Source organism: Medicago truncatula, chromosome 1 (assembly GCF_003473485.1).
Source record: "Medicago truncatula cultivar Jemalong A17 chromosome 1, MtrunA17r5.0-ANR, whole genome shotgun sequence".
Lineage (NCBI taxonomy): Eukaryota > Viridiplantae > Streptophyta > Magnoliopsida > Fabales > Fabaceae > Medicago > Medicago truncatula.
The window spans coordinates 38,298,962-38,321,489 of NC_053042.1; the positions used below are offsets into that span (position 1 = coordinate 38,298,962).

The 22,528-nt window shown below is 33.5% G+C and overlaps 1 protein-coding gene across 1 annotated transcript; it reads left to right on the top strand.

Moving 5' to 3' along the window:
• Nucleotides 1–1,044: 1,044 nt before the first annotated feature.
• Nucleotides 1,045–18,674, top strand: LOC25484522 (uncharacterized). Its single transcript, XM_013613367.3, has 22 exons — nucleotides 1,045–1,669; nucleotides 3,071–3,133; nucleotides 5,992–6,091; nucleotides 6,195–6,321; nucleotides 6,434–6,533; nucleotides 6,609–6,686; nucleotides 6,786–6,845; nucleotides 6,961–7,065; nucleotides 7,252–7,362; nucleotides 10,708–10,749; nucleotides 10,940–11,053; nucleotides 11,138–11,322; nucleotides 12,994–13,280; nucleotides 14,029–14,150; nucleotides 14,281–14,323; nucleotides 14,413–14,504; nucleotides 15,229–15,277; nucleotides 16,021–16,091; nucleotides 16,230–16,349; nucleotides 16,789–16,889; nucleotides 17,656–17,701; nucleotides 18,216–18,674. The coding sequence occupies exons 1-22, from the start codon at nucleotides 1,475–1,477 to the stop codon at nucleotides 18,264–18,266; spliced, it is 2,262 nt and encodes a 753-aa protein (XP_013468821.1). The 5' UTR covers nucleotides 1,045–1,474; the 3' UTR covers nucleotides 18,267–18,674.
• Nucleotides 18,675–22,528: the final 3,854 nt, after the last annotated feature.

The window sequence follows — 22,528 nt, forward strand, 5'->3', positions numbered from 1 at the left end:
AAGACTGTGAAGCTCGGATACGAGATATGATACGGATACGATACTGCACCGATACATTGATATGGAAAATTTTTAAAAATCAAGATACGATACGGCTGTCATACGTTAATAAAAAATTATTAATTAAATATATAATATAATTATAACCATTTTTTTTAATATGCAAATATATTAACGAACAAAAGAAACAATCATAGGCTCTTAGCACATCAACATAAATATAAATAATATTGACGATTAAGAGAGTGGTGATTAGTCAATTACATACACAATATATCTCAAAAAGAACACCATAAGTACTATACTATATCCCAAAGAAACATTGTTAGTGTTATACTATATCGATCCAAAAAAGAAGCACTATACTCGAGAGTTAAGTTATTTAATTATCAAGGTCGAGAGTTAAGTTATTTTAGTTAACATTAATTAGGAAATATTGGATAATTATTATTTTTAAAAATAAAATTTAATCTTCGGATACTCTCCTGATACGTATCAGGAAGTATCAGGCAGATACCAGTGCATGATACGCAGGGGATACAATACGTCATCCATTTTGAAGTATCGGAGCTTCACAGTTCTAGGATATAGAAAATACGACCAAAAAAGATGCTCCCAATAAAAAAAAGTGTTTCACTATTTTATTTATTTTTAATTTAACTAATATATTGACCGTGTAAAAAGATTAACACATACAACAACTCACAATCATTCAAACGCGTGACTTTGTAAATAATTATGGTTAAAATCAAATAGTTTTATAATTTTACGATTATGATTGATCATATTAATTTTTTCAAAACCCACTTTGCGCGCCAAAAAATATTCAATAAAGATAATAAAGACTAGTCATTATAAAATGACGATGATAGCTTTTTGTTACCTATTACGATTTATTCGATTCAAATAATTAATTTCGATCGTCGTAGATGATATCTATCTAATTCATTTATTTTTATTATCTATATAGAAAAAGATGATTTATTTATAGTTGTAAAAATAAGACAATGCCAACTAGATCCTATGAATGAATGAATATCATAAGATCAAAGAGAGACACACACCACACTCACAACACAACACAACTCTCACATTTCTCTTCTTTGTCTTGTTCTTGTTTTGTGCGTAATTTTCACATTCATTCATCGCTCTCTTCCTCAAAACCTCTTTCTCTTTCAAATTAGGGTTTCAAATTCTTCCATTTCCTCCAAATTCAATATCCAATTCGATTTCCTCACCCCTTCAATCCCCACTCTCCAATCGATTAATTCCATCTGCACCGATTTCAGCTTGATTGGTGTTTACGAGTGTTGAAATCGACGATGAAAGAGTGTTCAGTAGTTTCTGGGAGCTACTATGAAGATTAAAGTTTGAACCTTTTTGCTATGATATTTAGTTTTTGATTGATTTGGGATTTTGGGATTTTTTGATTTTGATTTTTGAGGGGAGTGGATTTGATTAGAGAAAAAGGGTTATGGAGAATGGTTACGATGGGAAATTGGCTGACAAATTTTCAGGATTGGGTATTAACAATCAGAACGGTCAACAACAACAAACACAACAACATGTGCATGATGATCATCAACCTGATAACAACAACACCAATAATGATAACTTGTTTCAGGTTATGAAAGCTGTTGAAGCTGCTGAAGCCACCATTAAGCAACAGGTACTTTACCTTTGGTTTCAAACAATGATGTTCCATTTTAGCTGTTATTGGTTTACGTTGTATGAGATATGATTAATTAATGTGTATTGCTTTATGTTTTTGAAGTTTTTCATAGTTTTGTTTTGATCATTGGTTATTTAATATGATATGATTTGTTCCCTGACGTGGCGTTAGCTCGGTGAATTTATTAGTTTTAGGTTTGAAATTGGATTGGAAACGTACTTCTGTACTTCAATTTGGGGCAATGGGATGTTTTTTTGATCATGGCTTACGTCATGCGACGCTAGCTTGGAGAATGTATCAGTTATGTTTATTTAGTTTGTAAATTGGATAGAAAATTTACTCTTGTACTTGAATTTGGGTCAATGAGATATTTGGAAGTTATAGGAACCTTTATTAGTAGAGATAGTGAGTAGGATTTGGTTTACCTGCTTTATCGATGGGTTAATGAAACACAGACACCTCTTGGTTTAAAACTGGTACGGCACGTGTCAAAGAACTCAGATAAGTTTTTCATTGTTTTGATCATTGGTTATTTAATATGATATGATTTGATTCGTGACGTGGCGTTAGCTTGGTGAATTTATTAGTTTTAGGTTTGAAATTGGATTGGAAACTTACTTTTGTACTTCAATTTGGGGCAATGGGATATTTTTTTGGGTCAATGAGATATTTGGTAGTTATAGGAACCTTTATTAGTAGAGATAGTTAGTAGGATTTGGTTTACCTCCTTTATCGATAGGTTAATGAAGCACAGACACCTCTAGGTCTAAAACTGGTACGACACGTGTCAAAAAACTCAGACAAGTATCCTGATTTGTATTTAATTTTGTAATTTGTAATTTTTCTTTACTTTGATACTCCTTGGATAAGTGTCTGACACCCGTATGACACTCGTATGTCAGGAGTTGGACAACTCAGACCCCAACGTACTACTTCGACACATTTAAGAGGGTTAAAGATGTGTCGAAGCAATGCTGATCAACGAGGGGTTAAATACATTTAATTAGATTGCATCATTTTTAGATAGATAAATAAAGGTCAGATGCCGTCGAATGTTGTTTTAGAATTGTTTTAATGAAATAAATTGCTCAATTTCTATGCGTATATATGTTGATCATCAATTTAGATCTTTTATAAATAATATTAATATTTGATTTAATTATAATAAATAAACAAATGCATATGCAACAGTGTTAGTGTCCTATGTTTTTACATTAGTAGTGTCGACGTGGCCATGTTGTGTATGGTGTCTGTCGGAGTTGGTGCTTGATTGTTTAATTGATGTTCTTGAGCAAAAACATTACCATCCACACAGTTGCAATTGGCGGTTCACTTTCTAGTCCAACGGCGGTTTCTTTCCTGTCATATAATAAGGATGCAATATGTTGCTTTTGACAGGTAGAAGAGAATAACCGGCTTAGGTCCGAGCTTCTGGGTAAAATTCAGGAACTGGAAAAATATGTAAGTTCTATAATGGTCCCTGCCCAATTTAATGTATTTGATATTTTCGATTTTAAAATATGTAAACTTTTTATACATTTGATCATTGCTATGTTCTTTTCCCTTTTACGATTCTCTATTCTTTTGCTAAGGTAGGGGTTACGTTGTTTGGTTTCTACATAATCATGATCTAGATTCTAGGACAATCTTAGACTACTAATATTTGAAAATGGGGCTGGGAACATGAGAGTAGCGCAAAGGTTGTATACACGTGTATGCACATTGTTTGTAATAAATAAATACTAAACAATTTGTTAACTCAGAGAAGATCATAACATAGATTTTCGAGGATTATTGGTCCCCTTAGCATAAAAAAGAGAGAAGATAAACAACAAAGGGAAAAAGCCTTCAATGGAGCCAAGCACTATAGGATATATAGTTCAATGATGTGCCTAACCTATTTGAGAAAAAGTGGGAATATTCTCTCACATACATTTGTTTCTTCTCTTATCTTTTCTTCTATGTCCACTCATCCATCAATCCACATTGACGTTCTCGTCTACACTGAACCTTTCATTATGCTCTTATTGGTCTTCTCCCCTAAAGTTTTGCAAATGCTGGTCTTGCTATTTTTTTTGTAGAACTTTCCTTTGAGTTTGATTGGTGTTTTCGAATAAAAAATTAACATCTACTCTGAGGAATTTTTACATTTCATCAGCCTGTCTAGAATATTATGTTATGTCTGGTATCTCCTAAATCCTTATCATTTCGCTAGTGTGACCAAAGATAGGCCATGGTGATTTTTTGGAGCCTGTGTGGACTTGAGATGTTAACTCTTGTAGACCTACTTGGCAATAGTGTGGTTTTGACAAAAATTGTTTGGTTCAAGGGACTGAAACTGTTACGACAAAATAATTCTTGTATTTGAAGAAGTATTTATTTCCAAGCATTATGCAGGGATGGCATTAAGCAGATACAAATTCTAAATTATACACTTTATCTCAGAATGAAGATTCTGCTCCATGGAGCAATATTTTCCTAAACTTTGGTTTTTGAAACTTAAACGTTATACCCATTCATTCTGATGAACATTTTATCGTCTCCCATGATTTATGACATATGGAAAATGTAATTCTGTTTATCGAAGATGAAATATTATTTGAGAGTAAGGATATGGTAAAAGTAAAAAGGAGTATCTGGGATGTTAATAGCAGACAATAGCGCCACTATTGTGGAGTTGGGGGTTGCCGCCATTGTGCTCCTCGGTACGTTGCAGCCTGAGAAGACCTTTTCCTGGCCCAAAATTGCGGTCCAATATGTGCACGGAGCGCATGGTGGCACTACAACATGTTGTTTTCTGAAAAACCCTAAAATAAGGGAAACCTGGTCTTTCCTTCTAACCATCGTAGGAGGAGGAAGAAAGAGAAGGAAGGTGTGAAGAATCACAAACAGTAGAAGAGTATACAGTGGGAATAAGTGAATAATGAAAAACGGCGCTGTTGACTATTGCAACTTAGGTACTGCGGCTGCTGTGACTTGTGTTGACGGATTCTAGGGATTTTGTTAGTTAAGATAAATTACAGGGGTGTCTTTATGAAATGATATAATGGAGTTATTGTTTTGTTTGACCCCCCAATCATAGGCTGACGTGAATCACAGGCATCTATGAAAGTGATAAGTTTGAACTCTTTTTCTTTTAGCAGAACAAGTCTATAATTCTTTTGAATAATAAGAAAGTCTCAAGTCCTAAGTTTTAACTGATCATTCGACTGATATTTTTTTAACTGAATAAAAATATATAATAATAATAACAATGATATGAAATAAATATTTATATATATGGTAATAATTACATTATTGTCAATCCTGGATCACCGACAATAGTGACTTGTTCAGATTTTGCTATACGACAACACTTTGTAGTTTGTACTAAATAGTGTATTGCTGAACAATAACTATATGTTTAAATTCCACTATGCTTAGTGGATGATATTTTCAATGTTAGGTGGGAGCCTCGGCTCCCCCAAATGTTTTCTTAAATAGGTATATGTACATATATATCAGCTTTGCCATTATAAGGTATATAATTCCTTGTGGCGCAGCGGTTAAACTTTACTGTTGCAAGTGATAGTCTTAGTATCGACTCCTGATGGATCTCTCTCTGTTTTTTTTCTTTTTTTCTTTTTTCATTTGCACACTGAATATTTGAATAAAACTGACGTAAATGCATCTGTACGGAGTTGAATACAGTTATTAACCACATTTGCAAAACTAGTTTTACCTTGCTTCTCAATGTTTGATGGAACTAAAATGACATAATATTTATTTGCCCCCCTTGAATAAATGACCCAACCTTCGCCCTTGGCTATGCTACAGCATTATAGTGACGCTATTTGAAAACACTGATTTTCATCCAAAAAAAAGAAGAAAAGAAAGAAAGAAAACAATGATTAACTATTATTTATTCTTAATAATTTGAAGTATTAATTATTCAATAAAGATAAATTATTAGAATTTAAATAGCGTAGTTCTATTACATGCTATGAGGAATGCTAGCAACACACATTTTTCAACAAACTCTCTTTGATTGGTTAAAATTCACATGGGTCCCACCAAATCATGTGGGACCCATATAATTTGGGGGGACCCATGTGAATTTTAACCAATCAAAGAGAGTGTGTTGAAAAGTGCGTGTTAAAATGTGTGTTGCTAGCGTTTCTCTACATGCTATACTGCCACCCCAGTTTTGGGGTTGGCTGCTCCATGCCACTGTCTGGGATCGACAACCTAAGGTAGTATAGTAATTTGCTCTTAAAAACTAATTTAAAAGAAAACTAGTAAAATCTAATTGTACAATTTTACTTTACACGTTTTGACAGAGGTTATATGAACCACTGGATAAAAAATCAAGTCCAGTTGCTCCGTGGAAGGAACCGGGTCATGGAACTTATGAAGCTCGTCAGTCATTTCCATCATCAGGTAATTTTGATTATGTATGCTCAATGCTACAAGGGCCTATTATTTAGGCGATCTAACTGGTAAAACTAGTTGCTCAACAATAATTGATGTCAAAATTATGCAGGCAATCATTTTGAGAATAGTCAAATAAATGGAACACTGAGAGTACATCCAAATGATCAGCTGCCTGTGGATAATGTTGGCCACTCTCAGTTGTCTTCACCATTTATGAGGTCAATCTCTCCAAGCATGTACGCGATATAATTATAATGCCAGAGCTATAATGTGATGTTATTATTCATTCTATATAAAAGTAGTTTTGAAGAAGGATTTGTGTAATCTTAGAAACCTGTCTTTGTGTAGGCATCTACCAGAAGGAGATCATGATTCTCGATTTAGTTCACCCCGGCAAGGCTTGATGGCAATGCCCGAAACAAATAATTCTAATTCCTTACTGAAGCAGGTACCACCTTCAGTTCTAAATTTTCATCTTAAACCAGAGCTTGATATTTATTGAGGCATATGCGTATCTATTTAGGATCTGGCCATTAAGGCCCGGGAACACGAAGAAGAGATCATTCTATTAAGGAAACATCTAGCAGATTATTCTGCTAAGGTAAAGATGTAATTATGTTTTTTAGTGGCGATGCATAGATCTTTTGATTATCTTCTATCTTGATGTCTATTGTGGTGACCAATGTTTTTTCCATGATAGGAATCACAAATACGCAATGAAAAGTATGTCTTGGAAAAGCGCATAGCATATATGCGTCTGGTATGCATGAAATTTTTGAAGTCCTCCTGAAATTCCTTAAGCATCATTGTTTTTTCCCCTTCCCTATTTGTGATTTGAGATTGTGCTTGTTTAAAATTTGTAATGTTGCTGCCAGGCCTTTGATCAACAACAACAAGACCTTGTAGATGCCGCATCAAAGGCTTTATCATACCGACAAGACATAATTGAAGAAAATATACGTCTTACCTATGCATTACAGGTTAGTTTTTGTACCTGTTTCTTCTTGTTATTGGCGTGGTTTATGTTGATTTCCAAGATATTTTTGCTGTTTTCACTTAACATTTTTCAAGATATATCCACATCCACATCCACGGGTAGTACCTTGTTTTGCTGTGTGTTTCATAATAAAATTTTCAAGTTTTTAACCTTCTCTTTTTCTTGTCAGGATGCACAGCAAGAAAGGTCAACATTTGTTTCATCGCTGCTGCCTCTTCTTGCAGAATACTCCCTGCAGCCACCTGTTCCTGATGCCCAGTCCATTGTTAGCAATGTCAAGGTCAGTCTTAACCTGTTCCCTTTTTTTTAAATAAATAAATAGTGCTGTAACTCTTCGCCTAAGTGCTTTCAAGTTCAAGTATAACCTAAAATTTGATGCCTGGATGTATTTGAGAACTTTCATCTCTCTCTCTCTCTCTCGGGTGTTTGAAGAGGAAACGGTAATAGTCCACTGTTGCGGACGAGCACCGCAGAGTGGCACCAGACAACTATTGTTTCACATTTTTAGAGCATCTTTAAAATTGCAGCAGCCGCCATCCCGAAAATCACGGCCAATACCCCCACTGTTATTGTTGAGGAAAACCCTCAATTTATCTGTCCTGTTTTGTGATTTATTGAATCCTCTGGGCGGTGGTTTATTTTTTAAATTTTCCATGGTTTTTCATCAGAAATCCTATGTATTTGTTGTTTGAGGCTAAAAACGCCTGTTGTTTACACACATGTGAGGGCTGAAACGTCAAACTGATACATACAGGACAGCCTGACCTTCTCCCTTTCTAGCCACTGACTCGGCTCTCTGGAATTGTTAACCAATATCAAACTGCAACATTCCAGCGCTGCTTTTTGATAGAAACTGGTATCTATATTGATAAATTTAGAAGAAAACAACAATTTTAATTGCAACAATATCTGGAATGCTGTCAAAGAACAGATGACGAATTCTTTTGCAATAAAAGACAATAGGAAATAACATTGAAATTAAGGAAAGAGATAGTATGTGGTTGCAAGGTAATTCCTATAAAAAAATTTGAGAGTTCGGTCTCTCCCATCGAAGAATTCAAGAGCTTAGTCTCTTCCCGCCAATAAATAGTCCCAATTAATTGGCCACTAACGCTTCCTTCAGTTTCCCTATTTATTTAATAACTGTCTAATAACATAATTGCTGCCTAATAATATTATAACTACTGCCTAATAACATAATAAATGCCTAATTGGTTCAGACCATTCATTTTAGACCTATGGGCTACCTTTCTAATGTTCACGGATAAGGGGTTGGTTTAACACTTTTTTTTTTATATATTTTATTGTACTGTTTGTTCTTTTTTAATATGATTATATATATGAATAAAAGAAGACAATTGATTTGGAAAATTGAAAATGCAAGACATGAAGACCATTGATTGTCATTGTAATATAGAATTTTCGAGCAATAAAATAGAATAGGAATTCTGAATCAGAAATATGAAATAAATTGGTAAATCTCTTGGAGAACATAACATAAAACATGTAGAGTAAATAAAAAGTTCAAAATGTTTTAAACCAAAACAGGAACCTAGTTACGTTGGTGGCTCAAAACTGATAACTAGCGGCAGACGTAGACCATGTAGAAGAGGTAAGGGTTGTTTGAATTGGAACCTAGGTACATGTGGCCTGAAACCAATAACTGACGGCAGATGTAGAATCAGGAGAGAAGTCAACTTAGGCACCGAAAAATCAAGCCCAAAGACTGCTGGAGCCCACTACGCCACTTGAAATAGTTATTTCATATGTCCATATGTAATAAGTTATTTGGGGGAGCCATGGCCCCTTCTGCCATAGAGATGCTCCGCCACTACTGAGATACGGTGTTAGTTTTTCAAGGCGAACTGGTTTTGTGATAAATAATTGACTGTCTTAATTTTTTTTAATATAGTGGTCAGCAGTAATGTTAATAGCTGGTGGGCTTTGGCCCTCTTTGCAATAAAAAAAGGTAATATTAATGACTGGTGAATTTTTTTCTTGATTTTCTTAACTATGTTAAATCAACAAAAGGGTAGTGGAGTGTAATTTATAACCAAGTTTCAAATTTATTTTCATTTGACAAACGTTATGTTGGATCCATAATTTTTAGGAGGATAGGATGGGAAATATTGAAACTGTCCACCCATAATGGGGCAATTAACAGAACGGGACAAGTGACAGCGAGTGAATGGTTGAGAAAATTTTAGAGTTAGGAAACGACAGAGAAGGCTAAATATAAGAATTGGGGGTGGTGGAGGGTGTAATAGAGAGGACAGGGAGGAAAACAGTGAAGGGAACATTGGGCTAGGCTTAGTGGAGAAGTTGGCTCTTCTTCTTCCTCAGAGAAGGGGTTTTCTATTGGTATTATCCGTTTGGTTTTCCATCTCTGCAATCTAGTGTCCATTTTCAGTATTAATATTGTATTTCCATACTCTGTTTCCAGAGTACCACTACTTACATTCAATATTCCATTTAATTAGCTTGGTTAAACCTTTGATATAACGGAGCCTAACTCACTCTATAGGAAAAAAACACCATCATTGTGGGATATTGGGATTGTGATTTGCTCAACTATTAAGATATTTGTGAAGGTGCTTGTGTTATATGCTTTTTACACACATGGCATCTATGATGCACAGACACAATACAAGTGCCAATATAGGATGAAAGCTTTTCCCCCTGCTGATATCTTGACATGTCCTTTAATTTTAGATTAGCATCTTACACGGAGATATGCGTGTATTTATTGGCTTGGAGTTATTTGTTTCAATCTTCTCCATTGAAACGGGAATCTTAAATGTAATGAATAAATTATGGAAAATATTTGTTTCCTCTATCTTCGATTGTGGTGGGATGTAAAATATTTGAAATTTGACCAACGTTTCGAAAACTTGACCAGATATTGAACACGTGAAACCTCATGTCACAATTTTATTGGCTCAATCAAACCATATGGTTGAACTGAGTGACTAATAAATAAATATAATAAGTTGTATTAAAAAGATATTTTCTACACAAAAAAATAAAAAATAAAACCCCCGGCTGAACCAACCACACGGTTCAATTGGGTTCAACCTTGTTCGATCTGGTTCTAACAGACTAAGGACCGACTGTGGTTGAACCAAACGGCAGACTGGCCGGTTACCGGTTGAACCGGACGGTCAGGTTTTGACAACATTGATTTTGACTCCACCTTTGCTCAAGCAGTTGGTTGATATCTGTTATAGAAAATATATCTTGTAATATTTTGGTTGTATAGTGATAGTAATTTTGAATCTTATATTATTTCGTAGGATTGACTTCCATTTTTTGTTATATTTCATGGTTTATTTTTTATTTTTATATATAGAAATATGATTAGTATTCTGCTGTTATTTACTTTTTATAACGAAGAATCTGTCCTGTCTTTTTGAATAATCAAACCATTATCAAAATTCAAAGTTTTCATTCTTTCTCTTCCTCATGTCATCTATAACCCTACAACTTCAACAATTTTGACATGGAAAAGTGTAATTTTCTCTGTATAAAAGGTCATTTTAGTAATACTGAAACCTGTCCCTCTGTTTACATCCAAAATATAGGACCTCGCCCATCTTGAATTCACAGTTATTTCTGCTTTTGGCAGGTTTTGTTTAAACATTTGCAAGAAAAACTTTATCGCACTGAGGTACGTTCGTCAGATACATGGATGGTCTCTTTGCATTTACATTAATACAAATTGATGTCTATTATTCAAAGGAATTAGTGCTGAAGTTTAACTTGCTAGCTACTGCCAAAATATTGGAAGTTTATATTTCCATTTTTGCTAGTGGAATCGGTTTTATTAATTATATCTGTTCTTTATTGCTGTGTTACAGTCGAAGCTAAAGGAGTCACAGTATCAAATGACACCTTGGCGTTCAGATATGAATCATACAAATGTTGCTACACAATCACCATTGAACTCCATTGGTGCACCTTTGGCAACTTCGGTACGCTTACTCCATCAACTTGTCACTTTTCATTGTTATGCTTAAATCAAATTCTAAATATTGTATTTTTTTTTTTTTTATCAGAATAAAAATAGTCTTGAACTGGTACCTCAGCATAGGTACTCTCAAGTTATGACTCAGGCCCCTGTTGATCCTCAGGCAGGCACTGGTTGGGATGTGATGGGTCGCTACCAGAGTGGCATAGGTGGTGGGCTGGCAGCGAATGTTGATGCTGATGACTTGGGGAGATATTCACCTCTTGGAAGCAGGTGAGCCTGATCAAATGAAGACTGCTACTCTGAACTGAATGTATTGGTGGGTTCTGTTTTCATGAAATCTTAGTTAAAGTGGTCCTGAATGCATGCAATGTTGTTCCCTTCCGTTAGACTCAAATGAATAAGCTATTCTTGTTAGGCAGTCTGTTTGGCACTATTCTTAACAGATGGGGAATAATATTATTAAAAATGTGGCCTCGTCTCTATAATCTGTTGCTTAATGTGATATGCATTTTTTACTGCCGCATGATTATCTAACCTAATTATATTAATGTCATTGCCATCAATGAATAATTAGGTTGACTATATTTCCTTTTGTTTTTGAAATTACTGTCTTAAAAAGGAAACATGGTTTGCACTTGGCATCCATGGTGATAAGTACAATTAGATGCCCTGTCAGTTATAGACAATAGAGTAGGAAATTTAAGGTTAATGTTACCTCTTTAACGTTGCCAATTTCCAACATATAATGCTTCACAATGTTGTCATAGCAATAGTAGTATCCATGTTCCAAGTTGGCCATGATATGAACATTAACTTTTGTGGAGTCTTCCATGTAGAGTTTGGTAACTCACTTCCCAATGTTACTGACTTCCAATTGCAATCGATGCTTAAGTAGGAATATTGTTGTAAATAGTAATTGCTTGGGTATTCTGATATAGATGGAATGAATTCAGGCTGGATTGAGTTACCATATTTATCTCTGTTGTCAATAGCAGTCTGTAGCGCTGCTATCGCGGCAAAGCGGATCGGAGTGGACCTCCCCCAATACCCCTTGTAGCGTCGCAGAAGGGAGTAGCGGCTGCGAAGGCCGCCATCATGGAGGGAAAAGCGTAGTGTTTCGTGCTCTTGGCGGCATTATGCAGATGTGGAAAAATAAATGGAGAAAAGTCAAAACTTGCGATGAAGAAGATGAAGGAAATTGTCAAGCAAGGAGAGTTTTGTTACTCTTTCTGGCAAGATCTGCATTTTCTGAGCATAAAGATGTGTTTTCCGGCCAGATCTGAGTTCTTCGAGAGCTTCAATGGAGGTTTTGTTAGTGAACTGAGAAGAGTGTCGAGGAAGAATATGGCTGCGGCAGTGTGTTGGTGTGTCGCGGTTGTTACATAAATTTTAGGGTTACAAATAACCTAATGGGCTAGTTCTTTGGTTGGACCAATACGGGCCTTCAAATGTTAACCGAATAGTAAAAGAAAGTGGTCTCTCATAGCAACTAGTAGCTCTTTGGTTGGACTAAATATTATTTTATATACTTTGACCTATTGGGAAAGATAGAGATTAATGAGTTGGATCCAAATATGGTTTATAATAAAACATTATGGTGTAATTTGATCTATGTAGCCGACCCCACTTAGTGGGATAAGGCTTGGTTGTTGTTGTTGTTGTAGCTTGTTGTTTAAGTTTTTCAAAAAAATATAAATTCTCTTGGTTTTTATATATTACAAATTGAGAAGGGATGTAATTCATTAGTGTGCGTGTCTTTTCATGAATGAACAAGTGCTAATTGGTATGATTTCCCTCAATCTACCTGCTATGTCATTAGTTCCTCATATCGAGTTTTGTTGTACTTCATCTAGCAATGGTAGAGTAGTGATGATAGATAGTAGACTTTCTTTGGGATTTAGATAATGGCATGTTTGCTCAAATATATTGGTCATTTTGCAGGAATTCTTTAGCCCATGATGTACCCAATCACCAGGTAGTTACTCAGGGTGACACTCCGCATGAATACTATGGAGAGATGTCTAACAAACAAGTCAAATTTCGTGACCCTGTCAGCAACAATGAAGTGGATGATCCAGAGGGTGATGGGGACCATAGCGAGAGAGAGACACCTGCTAACTGGAGTTCTGACAACCCTCCTTATAATACTACTGTTGATGATCCCAGTTCCTCATATTCTCCTTATTTACCACCAGTTCTCGAAGAACCTTCTTCTTCGTTTTCTGAAGGTTAGAATTATGGTTTGTTTGTTTTTTCTTTGCCAAAACACTTTTAATTTGTTCATAAAACTATAGTGTCAGTTTGTTTTTATTTTTTATAAAAGCAAAAACCTCAAAAAAGTTGTTTTTATGCTTTTTTTGGAAGCTAAAATAATAGTTTGCAGAAAGAGCTCCAGACAAAGCTGGACTATACAAGCATTTTTTAAGCTTAAACAAGTGGGCCCTTATTTTCTTTTAAAGGTTTACTAAATATTTGAAGCTTTGCTGTTGGCTAAACTAAGTTGAGCATTGTTAAGATATAAGTAAATATCTTATAATATATTTGATATAATATTAGAGCATCTTAGTTTACTTTCTAGGATCAGTTTGTAATCTTAGAGTATCGTAGATCATCTCTTAGGATTAGTTTCATTTTAATTATTAGTATTATTTGTTGGGTCTTGTTAACGAGTGCCCCCGGAGCACTCTTTAAGGATTCCAAAAGAAGAAATTAATTTATAAAAAAGTCAAATATTTCGATTTCCAATGCATTGATTAGACATGTTTTAAAGAGTGCCCCGGGGGCACTCATTAACATTTCCCTTATTTGTTTTATGCTTTCCATATTTATTTAGGATTGAGTCTGTCTCTGGGATTCATGTTTAATCTTTTGTATCAAATTACTGTCAAGTTATTTATCAATACTATTTAAACTTATACTATTGCTCTACTCCTTTTATCTATAACACATAACTTCAGCAAACATGTCACTCTGCAGCTGCAGATGATGATCCATTACCAGCTATAGAGGGCCTTCAAATTTCAGGAGATCCCTTTCCAGGAAGGGAACTTCAGGCATGTGGATACTCCATCCACGGAACCACTAGTTGTAACTTTGAGGTGCATTTTACGTATATAATTTGGAACTTGTTACTTTATTTCTTTATAGTTTTTTGCTGTATGGTATCAATGTGGATATCTCTTCCAATCATTTAACTTTATTTTTTTTTGTTCCTTGTTGTACTTACAGTGGATTCGGCACCTGGATGATGGTTCCTTTAATTATATTGAAGGTCTTTTTATGCTTCTGTTTGAGCTTTTTTCCTCTCATTCTTGTATCCTTATGTCATAAACTCAATCATAGCTGTTGGTTAAAATATAGGGGCAAAGCAACCAAACTATCTTATCAGTGCTGATGATGTTGACACATTACTTGCCATTGAAGTCCAGCCTCTGGATAACAGGAAGCGCAAGGTACGTTTTTGAACCTACCACAGCGGCAGTCTTTTACATGTATGTGAAAATGATTGTAATTCTTATGATGTGGCTTTTATTTGATTATGAACTTTTCCTGGTATGCAACCCATCTCATAAAGCTAGCTGTGTGTAAAGGTTTTTATGAATTTGAAGGAGTGTTGTGTACTTTGGAAACTAACCATTGTGATCAAACTGAGGATTAGTATATACTGGAACTTGTATTTGTTGTTGAGTGGCTTCTTTTAATCTTCACTTCGTTGATCATAGTAAATTTTCTTTCAACATTGAGTTGGGTGTATTTTATCTCTTTATGTGAGTGCACCTATTTATTTATCATAGCAAGTATTCTTTGAACTTTAACTTGCATCATATTTTTGTGTAAGGACATACAATATCTTTCACCAATGCTGGCATCAGTTGCATCTGGGACCGTAATTGATTAGATTGAAAATTCTTTTGCATCCTCAAAAGCAGCATATAACCACATCTCTGTTTTGCTGTCATTTCTGCTCTCTTTGTCATGAACCCCTGTTTCCCTCTGCAAAGGAGGAAACAGTAGTGCACTATGCTTATTAAGTAACATAAGATGCAAAGGGGGAAGCATAAACACAATTCCTAAATGTGTACTTTGTAAATTGAGTTAGAATAAGTTTGGTTTTCTGAATATGGTTATCTTGATTTTTACTTTTCACAAAATCTCATGCATTACTTCTTATTGTAGGGGGAACCCGTGCAAGTTTTTGCGAATGATAACAAGAAGATCACTTGTGGTGAGTACCTGTATCGGAATTAATGTTTTTGAAGTTTAGTTGTTGCTGCCTTGCATGTAACTTGTGAGATAGACTGCTTAAGATTACAAGTTCCAGTGATTTTTTCAGTAATTTGAAAGTGTTGTGTATGAGGGTTATCTGCTGTAGCCTTTTTAAAATTAAGTTCATATTACTTGTCACATGCAGTAGAAAAATATGTAAAAGGGGATGATTCTTGTTTTGAGAAAGAAATTGGTGTAGTTTTAACCCACCAATGCATATATTAAATATCCAGTGTTCTCTGTGAAGTTTACTTTTCTAATTCGTTATACAGCATCTTATGCTCTTGTAGTGATATAGTGCCCTTTAAGGTTGTTAGACAAATTTTAAATGGTGAGTTGTCTTATTTAACTTGGTATGTACTTGAGAATTGAGACAAGTATGTAGAGGGATATAGTTTAACATTTTTTATCAATTCATTGTGCTGAAGTAATAAAAAAAGTAAATAACTTAATTAAAAAACTATCAGAAAAAAAAAATTACATATAATGAGAATTAAATACCAATCAAAGAGAAGAGTGAAAAACAATTTAATCTAATATTCCCAGTTACCAACTTATTTGACTTGGATGTGTCATACTCTTGATTTTAATAATTTGATATAGGTTTACTCTGGTCTCCCTTTTCTAATGTTTTTGGGCTGCAAATGTTTGGAGTTCCTCAAATAGTTTGTTGAGTTGTTCTCTTTTGTTATTTGTTCTCAGAACCTGAAATGCAGAGCCATATAGAGAAGAGTTTTCACAGCGGACATGCTTCATATAAAGTTTCTCTTTCGGTAATTTAATGAAAGTAGTTTTCTTATTTGTTATGAGGTTCCTTTGAATATCATAGGGTCAAAATTTTATTTTACTTTCAGTTTTCTTTAGATATTTCCAACAGTTTAATAATAATTTTTTTTCTTTTGATATTACAGACCGGATATCTTGATATATGGGAACCAGCAACATTGGCCATTAAGAAAGAAGGTTACAGTATCAAATGCAGCGGACCAAATGGAGTTGTAATCACAGAAAAATTTTCTCCATCGACCAATGTATGTCTTATTCTTTGAAATACTGTGTTTTGATTTTGGCTAGTTGGAATTGTGGCAAAGTTTTTGTTTGGTTTAGGAAAATGAAGTAAATACAGATTCTGGTAATCATTCAGTGAATTGTTTCTTTCTGCCTTTGAAGATAAACTTCTCCAAATTATTATTTCTTTTTATGCTAAAATTCCTTATAATATATAAAAAAATCATAAAAATACTCCCTCCGTTTCTTTTTCATTGTCATTTTAAAGTTATTTACACATCCAAGAAAATTAATAAATTGTTACTTTTGATGAAATTATTTGTCTTTTTCCTACAATAAGTTGTTACCTTTGATGAAAATGCTTGAGACTTAGTCTTGTTACTTTTGATGAAAATGCTTGAGACTTAGTCTTCAGTGATTGACTAATTTTTTTTTATCCCACTTCTGCATTTCCTTCTGTAGGTTATGATTCCATATGGTCATATTTCAGAATTTGTTATAATTGGCTCCACTGGTGCTGAACATCTGTTAAGAGCAGAGAACAGCCCAACAGATGTTAGTGGGTAAGTATTCTATTTCTTACTACTGCATTGTTACACAAACTGACTGTCAAAAAGAATTAAGTTGTACAGCATTGAATGGAATCATGATCCCTTATCTAGTTATGCTATGTTTCATTATCTATCTTCTAAACAAAAAATGTTCATATTAAAAGGAAACCATGTTATTTTATTTCATTTTTGGAAGGAAATCTTGGATGCAGTCGTGCTCTATTATACTTGAGTTATAATGCATCAGTCTGGGTTGACTTGACTGACAAAATGGCTTCATTAGTCTGCCTAAGCTGATCAAACTTAAATTTTTGAACACCTTTGAAAACATTAAAAAGTCTAAGTTTGGTTCTCTCTCTCAATCTGTGGGTAGAAGGGCTGAGGGCCGTGGTCATTTGGTTTGGTGCCCTTGGTCAATAAATGGAATTTCATTTTCAGAAGCCTGAATACCTTTCTCCTGTGCCTTCTTGTTTGTGGTTTGCTTCTCAGTTAATTTTAAATGCAATAAAAAAAGGTCATGATCTGAAGATTAGTGTTTTTCTTTTGTACTCTTGTCCTTAAGTATTTTTGTAATCTTTGTTATCCAAAGTTCATTGATTCTTGCTTTTGTTTGTTATGGATAATAGTGGCAAAAACATGCTTACCTTGCATACAATGCATTTTTTTTTTCTTCTAATCTCTGAAGTATCAAATGGTTGTGTAATAGGGCTATTTCTGATTCTTGTCTATTTAACATTTTTCTATTATTTTCTGATTATTTATGTTGCTTCTTTTGCAGTCATAGAGACACCATTGTGCTCACATTGAGATTATTCATCCGAAGGGTATATAAATCTTCTCTTAATTTTATGTGCTGCTGATTGATATAAATGCCATGGATAGACGTTTTCCATTTTTCCCTTCTATTTCCTTCACAAATCATCATGTTATAGTAAATAATTCTAAATCATTTTTTTCTCCTAAATATGGCATTGGCGCCTAAACATGATAGAGTGGTAAAAAGGGAAAAAATAGTTAGAGAGGAAGGTAGAATGTTACAATCCCGACATCACTGAGCTTGCTGTATTAAGCCAATCGTAATTATTAGCAATGAACTCCATGGTAACCTCTGTAAAAAAAGTATGGAATTGTTTAATTAGATTACTTTAGCTCCCTTGATCTGAAGTCAATTAAGATCTGTAAATTGCAAGGTTGTGATTCTTTCCTGTCCTTGAATCTTCAATCTTATCGCTCTACTTTATTTTACGCACATGAATGCCATTTATCTATGTCTTTTGGTTTTTAATTTGTTTCTGTCAAGTATATTCAAGTTTTTTTGTTTTGTTTTTGATTTTACAGGCAGGGGACAGAAAGAGGGGAAGGAGGAAGGGATTATTCTTCAACAAGTAAGGGAAAGTCACTAATTGGCAGAACTTCTCTGCTATAAGTGAAATTTGCTGATCATAGATGGGGACTGGGAGCTGTGTTTTGTGTGCTACATAAATTTTTGCTCGTTTCATATATTCTACCATAGGGCAGAATTAGCTTGAGATGTAATTGTGATTCTATATGCTATCATTTCTTTTTCTTTTTAAAAATATTTAATGATTATTTTTAGCCATTTTCTTATGTGACTTGACCTGGAAATTACCCCGTATATTGGCTAGGGTTAAAACCTGATCCAAATAGCAAAGAACCGACTTAACCGATACTTAAGGAGGTAATGAATACTTTTTTTTTTTTTACAAGTTAGTCTAGGGAGATTTTGAAATGTGTGAATCATGCTGCTATAAAATTCAAAACTTTATTATTGAATAATTTATGTTTTTGTCAAATGTTACTGGTTAGTTTGTTAGTGGAGGAAAATTGGTTTGCAGCAAGAATTGAATTATGTAGGTCGTTTGTAATACTTCTTCATTGTTCCATATCATATCACTGAGCTTCATTTTTGGAGAAAAATATTAAGTAATTATTTGTTTGCATCTAATCATGTTCGCGAACAACAATCCTGAAAATGCAAAGTTGAAGTAAAAAGTATTCAAATGTGAGGACTCACTGAATCTAATCTTGAAGAACTTTGTGGAGGAGAGCCATCTCCTCATGAAGGCACAGTCAGTGAAGACAATCTTGAAGTTTTTCTTGAAGAAATCGATGCAGAATAGTAACATGAATAGTTCCTTAATCTAACCAGGAAGCGATTGATATACATCAGTACCAAGTACTCTAGGATAACCCTAAAGTGCTTGTATGAACTGTTGGTTCTTCAGCAAATGTTTGAGCAAGTTTGTTTAAAAAACGACTCTAAATAAAGAGAAAAGCTTGAGTTTGACAAAATTCATTTTCTGATGTCTCATGATTTACATCCACACTATATTTGAGGCACTCTTCGACATTAAACATACATGACTATCATCTTACGTTGGGATTCAACTTTAGTTCGTCATGTTGTGGAACACTAATTCATTATGTTGGGCTTAACTTCCATTGTCGAGTCTTACAAATTCGATGGTTGAATAGAAGAAAAAATAATTATTCAAAAAAAATATTACCTTAGATAAATCTAGAAAATTGAATAATATTTTTTGAAAATTAGCGGAAAATTTGTGCAAAGTTTATCTATCTATCTATCTATTTATATAATTTTTTAATTTATTTATGCTAGGTACTATCCTTAGACCATATTATTATAAGTGTAATATCAGGGTTGGTTTATACTGATTAAAAATAAAATTATAAAATTATGCTAGCAACACATTTCTAAAACTCTTTTGTTGTTTGAAATTCATGAGTTTCACTAATTTTGTGTGGGCAATATAATTTAGTGGAATCCATTTAAATTTCAATTAATAGAAGAATGTGTCTTAAAAAAAGTGTGTTGCTCTTACTCATCAACTAATCCTTATTGATCATTGTATTGTATGTAATCATTGTCATTGATATACAGTGAAGTATGATGTACTTGAGAGTAATATACATACTGATTTTGAATAAAATAATTGCTTAAAAATATGAAAACATGTCAAAAACAGTTAAGAATCTATGTCCTTAAATTACAGAAGATATTTTAGTTTATCTGTATATGACTTTTATTAGAAGAGTTAGCAATCAATAACAATAGTTCTGTAGCTTTAGTTTGTTGCATTGCATGGTAGAAGTAGTTTTCAAATAAAGTCTTAAATTTGCCTTTATGGGACACATAGTGTGATTTGTCATATGATGGGAACAGTCCAACAAAAGCAACCTACAGTATTACCTTTTCTTCTTTAATCAGATCTTTCATCATCAATTCACAAAGATCAAGCTTTTTTTTTGCATCACAATAACATCCTTTCCTTGTCTCATTTTATTTTGTGGATGAAATGAATCTTTAATCCTTTTTTCTTCAATAAGCAATGAATCTTAATCTTTATTATTTACTTTAGATCCTTTTAGATTCTTTACATAAAATTGATGAAAGGAACAGTTTACATGTAACATGGTTAATACTGTTTGGGTAGGCTTTGTTATGTAAGGTTGTTGGTAATTAAATCTAAATTTAAAATTCAATATACATATTTGAATTAAAATTAAAAATGTTTAGCTTATATATAAAAAAAATTTTACATTTGAATTTCTCTCACTCTTTCTTCCATGAAAAGTAAGATGGATAGCTAATGTGACCACAAATAAAAAGTCATACTCCCTTAGTTTCAACGTGATTGTCACTTTTGACAATAAAATAAACTTCATTTAAGTGTTGAAATAGTTAGAGTACAATCAAATTGACAATGAATCAAGACATTCTCGATTCATAATTTGATTCATAATTTGAAAATCAAATACATGCTATCAATACATATAAAAATTTAAGAAGGTAAAAGTACATTAACAAACTAAACTCTTAATTCTATCAAGCAAACTAAATTCTTTCCCATATAGTCAATGGTCAAAAATAATAAAAGATCCACAATTTTTAATTGCATCACTCTTCAAGATTTTTTTTTTTGCCTATGTTAGCTCATTTCGACTACATATGATCTTTAAAATGACCAATATAACCATATATTGACAAATCTTTTTTAAGACCGAAAGAATATTGAGTTGGATGATAACCACATTAAAACAAACTTGTTTAAGAGTAAATATCATTTTTCACGTAACATTAATTTTAGTTGCTCCCAGTATATTATACTTACACTTTGTATTTATATTTATGATGATAGTACTAAACACATTAAATATTTTGATATCATGGCGGCTTTGGAACGCAAGTCAAACTATCATGGAAACGTGATTCCAAACACCTCTTATTATATAGTATTAACCTAAGTTACAAGGTACCACTATACCAGCTATGATATATCCTTGCACATTTTTTTTTTTTTAAAAAGACAAAAAATATAGTAGAAACAAACAATCAAATCACAAGAAGTGCCAATATAAAAAAGATACAGAGTTATCAATCACAAAAATCGACCAAAATATTGGTGTCTCCAAACTAAGAAAAAATTGGTTGATCAAATTAAAGATAAAGTCATTCCTAAATATATGAGAGATCGAATACACCATTAATAGAAACCAAATGAAATACTTTGGTTTTGGAGTGATATTTATACAACCAATTTTTGTACAATTTTTGTGACAACCACTTTCTCTCTATTTATTGGATAAAAAGAATAGAGAGAGAATGAAGAAGAGAGAGAATAAAAATACATATGAGTATGAGAGAGTTATCACAAATAGCATGAAATTATCCTTGCGCACAACTAATCAATCATATAATTTAAATTTAAATATAACTAAAAGGCAACTGAGTTGTGTATTTGAAGCTAGCACATCCTGCATACATACAAAGGTGTCAAGTGTGAAGATTATCATGCTAAGCTAGCTAGGAACATTTACAAGATTGTAGATGTTCCAGCAACATTCCCATATATTATCATAATACTTCACTTCTTGTTGAAGAAATGGAGTCATAATGTTTCCTTAATCAACCTCGTTTTTTCTTGTTTTATTTTCTTTTGTTGTCTTCCCACCACTCACAAATTGGATAGATATTTGGGTAACCTTATCACGCGTGAATAAAATTAAATTGGAAATTGTTTTTGGACATTCATATATCCCATGTACATATTGAAAATGTTTGGAGTACACTCTATATGGGTGTATATGAACGTGGTTTTTCTATATTTACTTTGCTCTATTTATTGTCTATTTATAAGAGAGATAAACACAAATAATAATTTAGTGAGATCCACTATCTGAGGCAGGGCGAAGAGGGCGACCGCCATAGACCCAAAAAATAAGTACGAAATTTAAGCCCTAATTTTTTTTTAGGCCCTAAAAAAATTGCTTAGTTTTTTTGTATCAAGTTTGATGTTTATTAGTTAGGACCCAAATTGTAGGTTCGCCCTAGGCCACCAAAATCTCAGAAACGGCACTGTATCACACTAAACTATCACTTGTGTCTATCTCTCATAAATTGAGCAAAGTAAGTGGAACAAAGCCAACTCGTGTATATACAACTTAAAAGAAAAAAAAACGATGTGATAAATGTAATACATTGCTAAGCTATGTGTTGACAAATTTTGATTATTGTTTGCACCACACGTAATTTAGATGTAGACATATTTTTAGTGAGGGTAATAGTTGCGATGATAAATTGACGAATATTCGTTGTAGTTTTAAGAACT

Bases quoted from the DNA above. Each gene is read 5' to 3' on its own strand.
- LOC25484522 (XM_013613367.3), top strand. From the start codon at position 1,475: ATGGAGAATGGTTACGATGGGAAATTGGCTGACAAATTTTCAGGATTG. The intron at 6,322-6,433 runs GTACGCGATATA...GTCTTTGTGTAG, and splicing joins AGGTCAATCTCTCCAAGCAT to GCATCTACCAGAAGGAGATC. The intron at 11,054-11,137 runs GTACGCTTACTC...TTTTTTTATCAG, and splicing joins GTGCACCTTTGGCAACTTCG to AATAAAAATAGTCTTGAACT.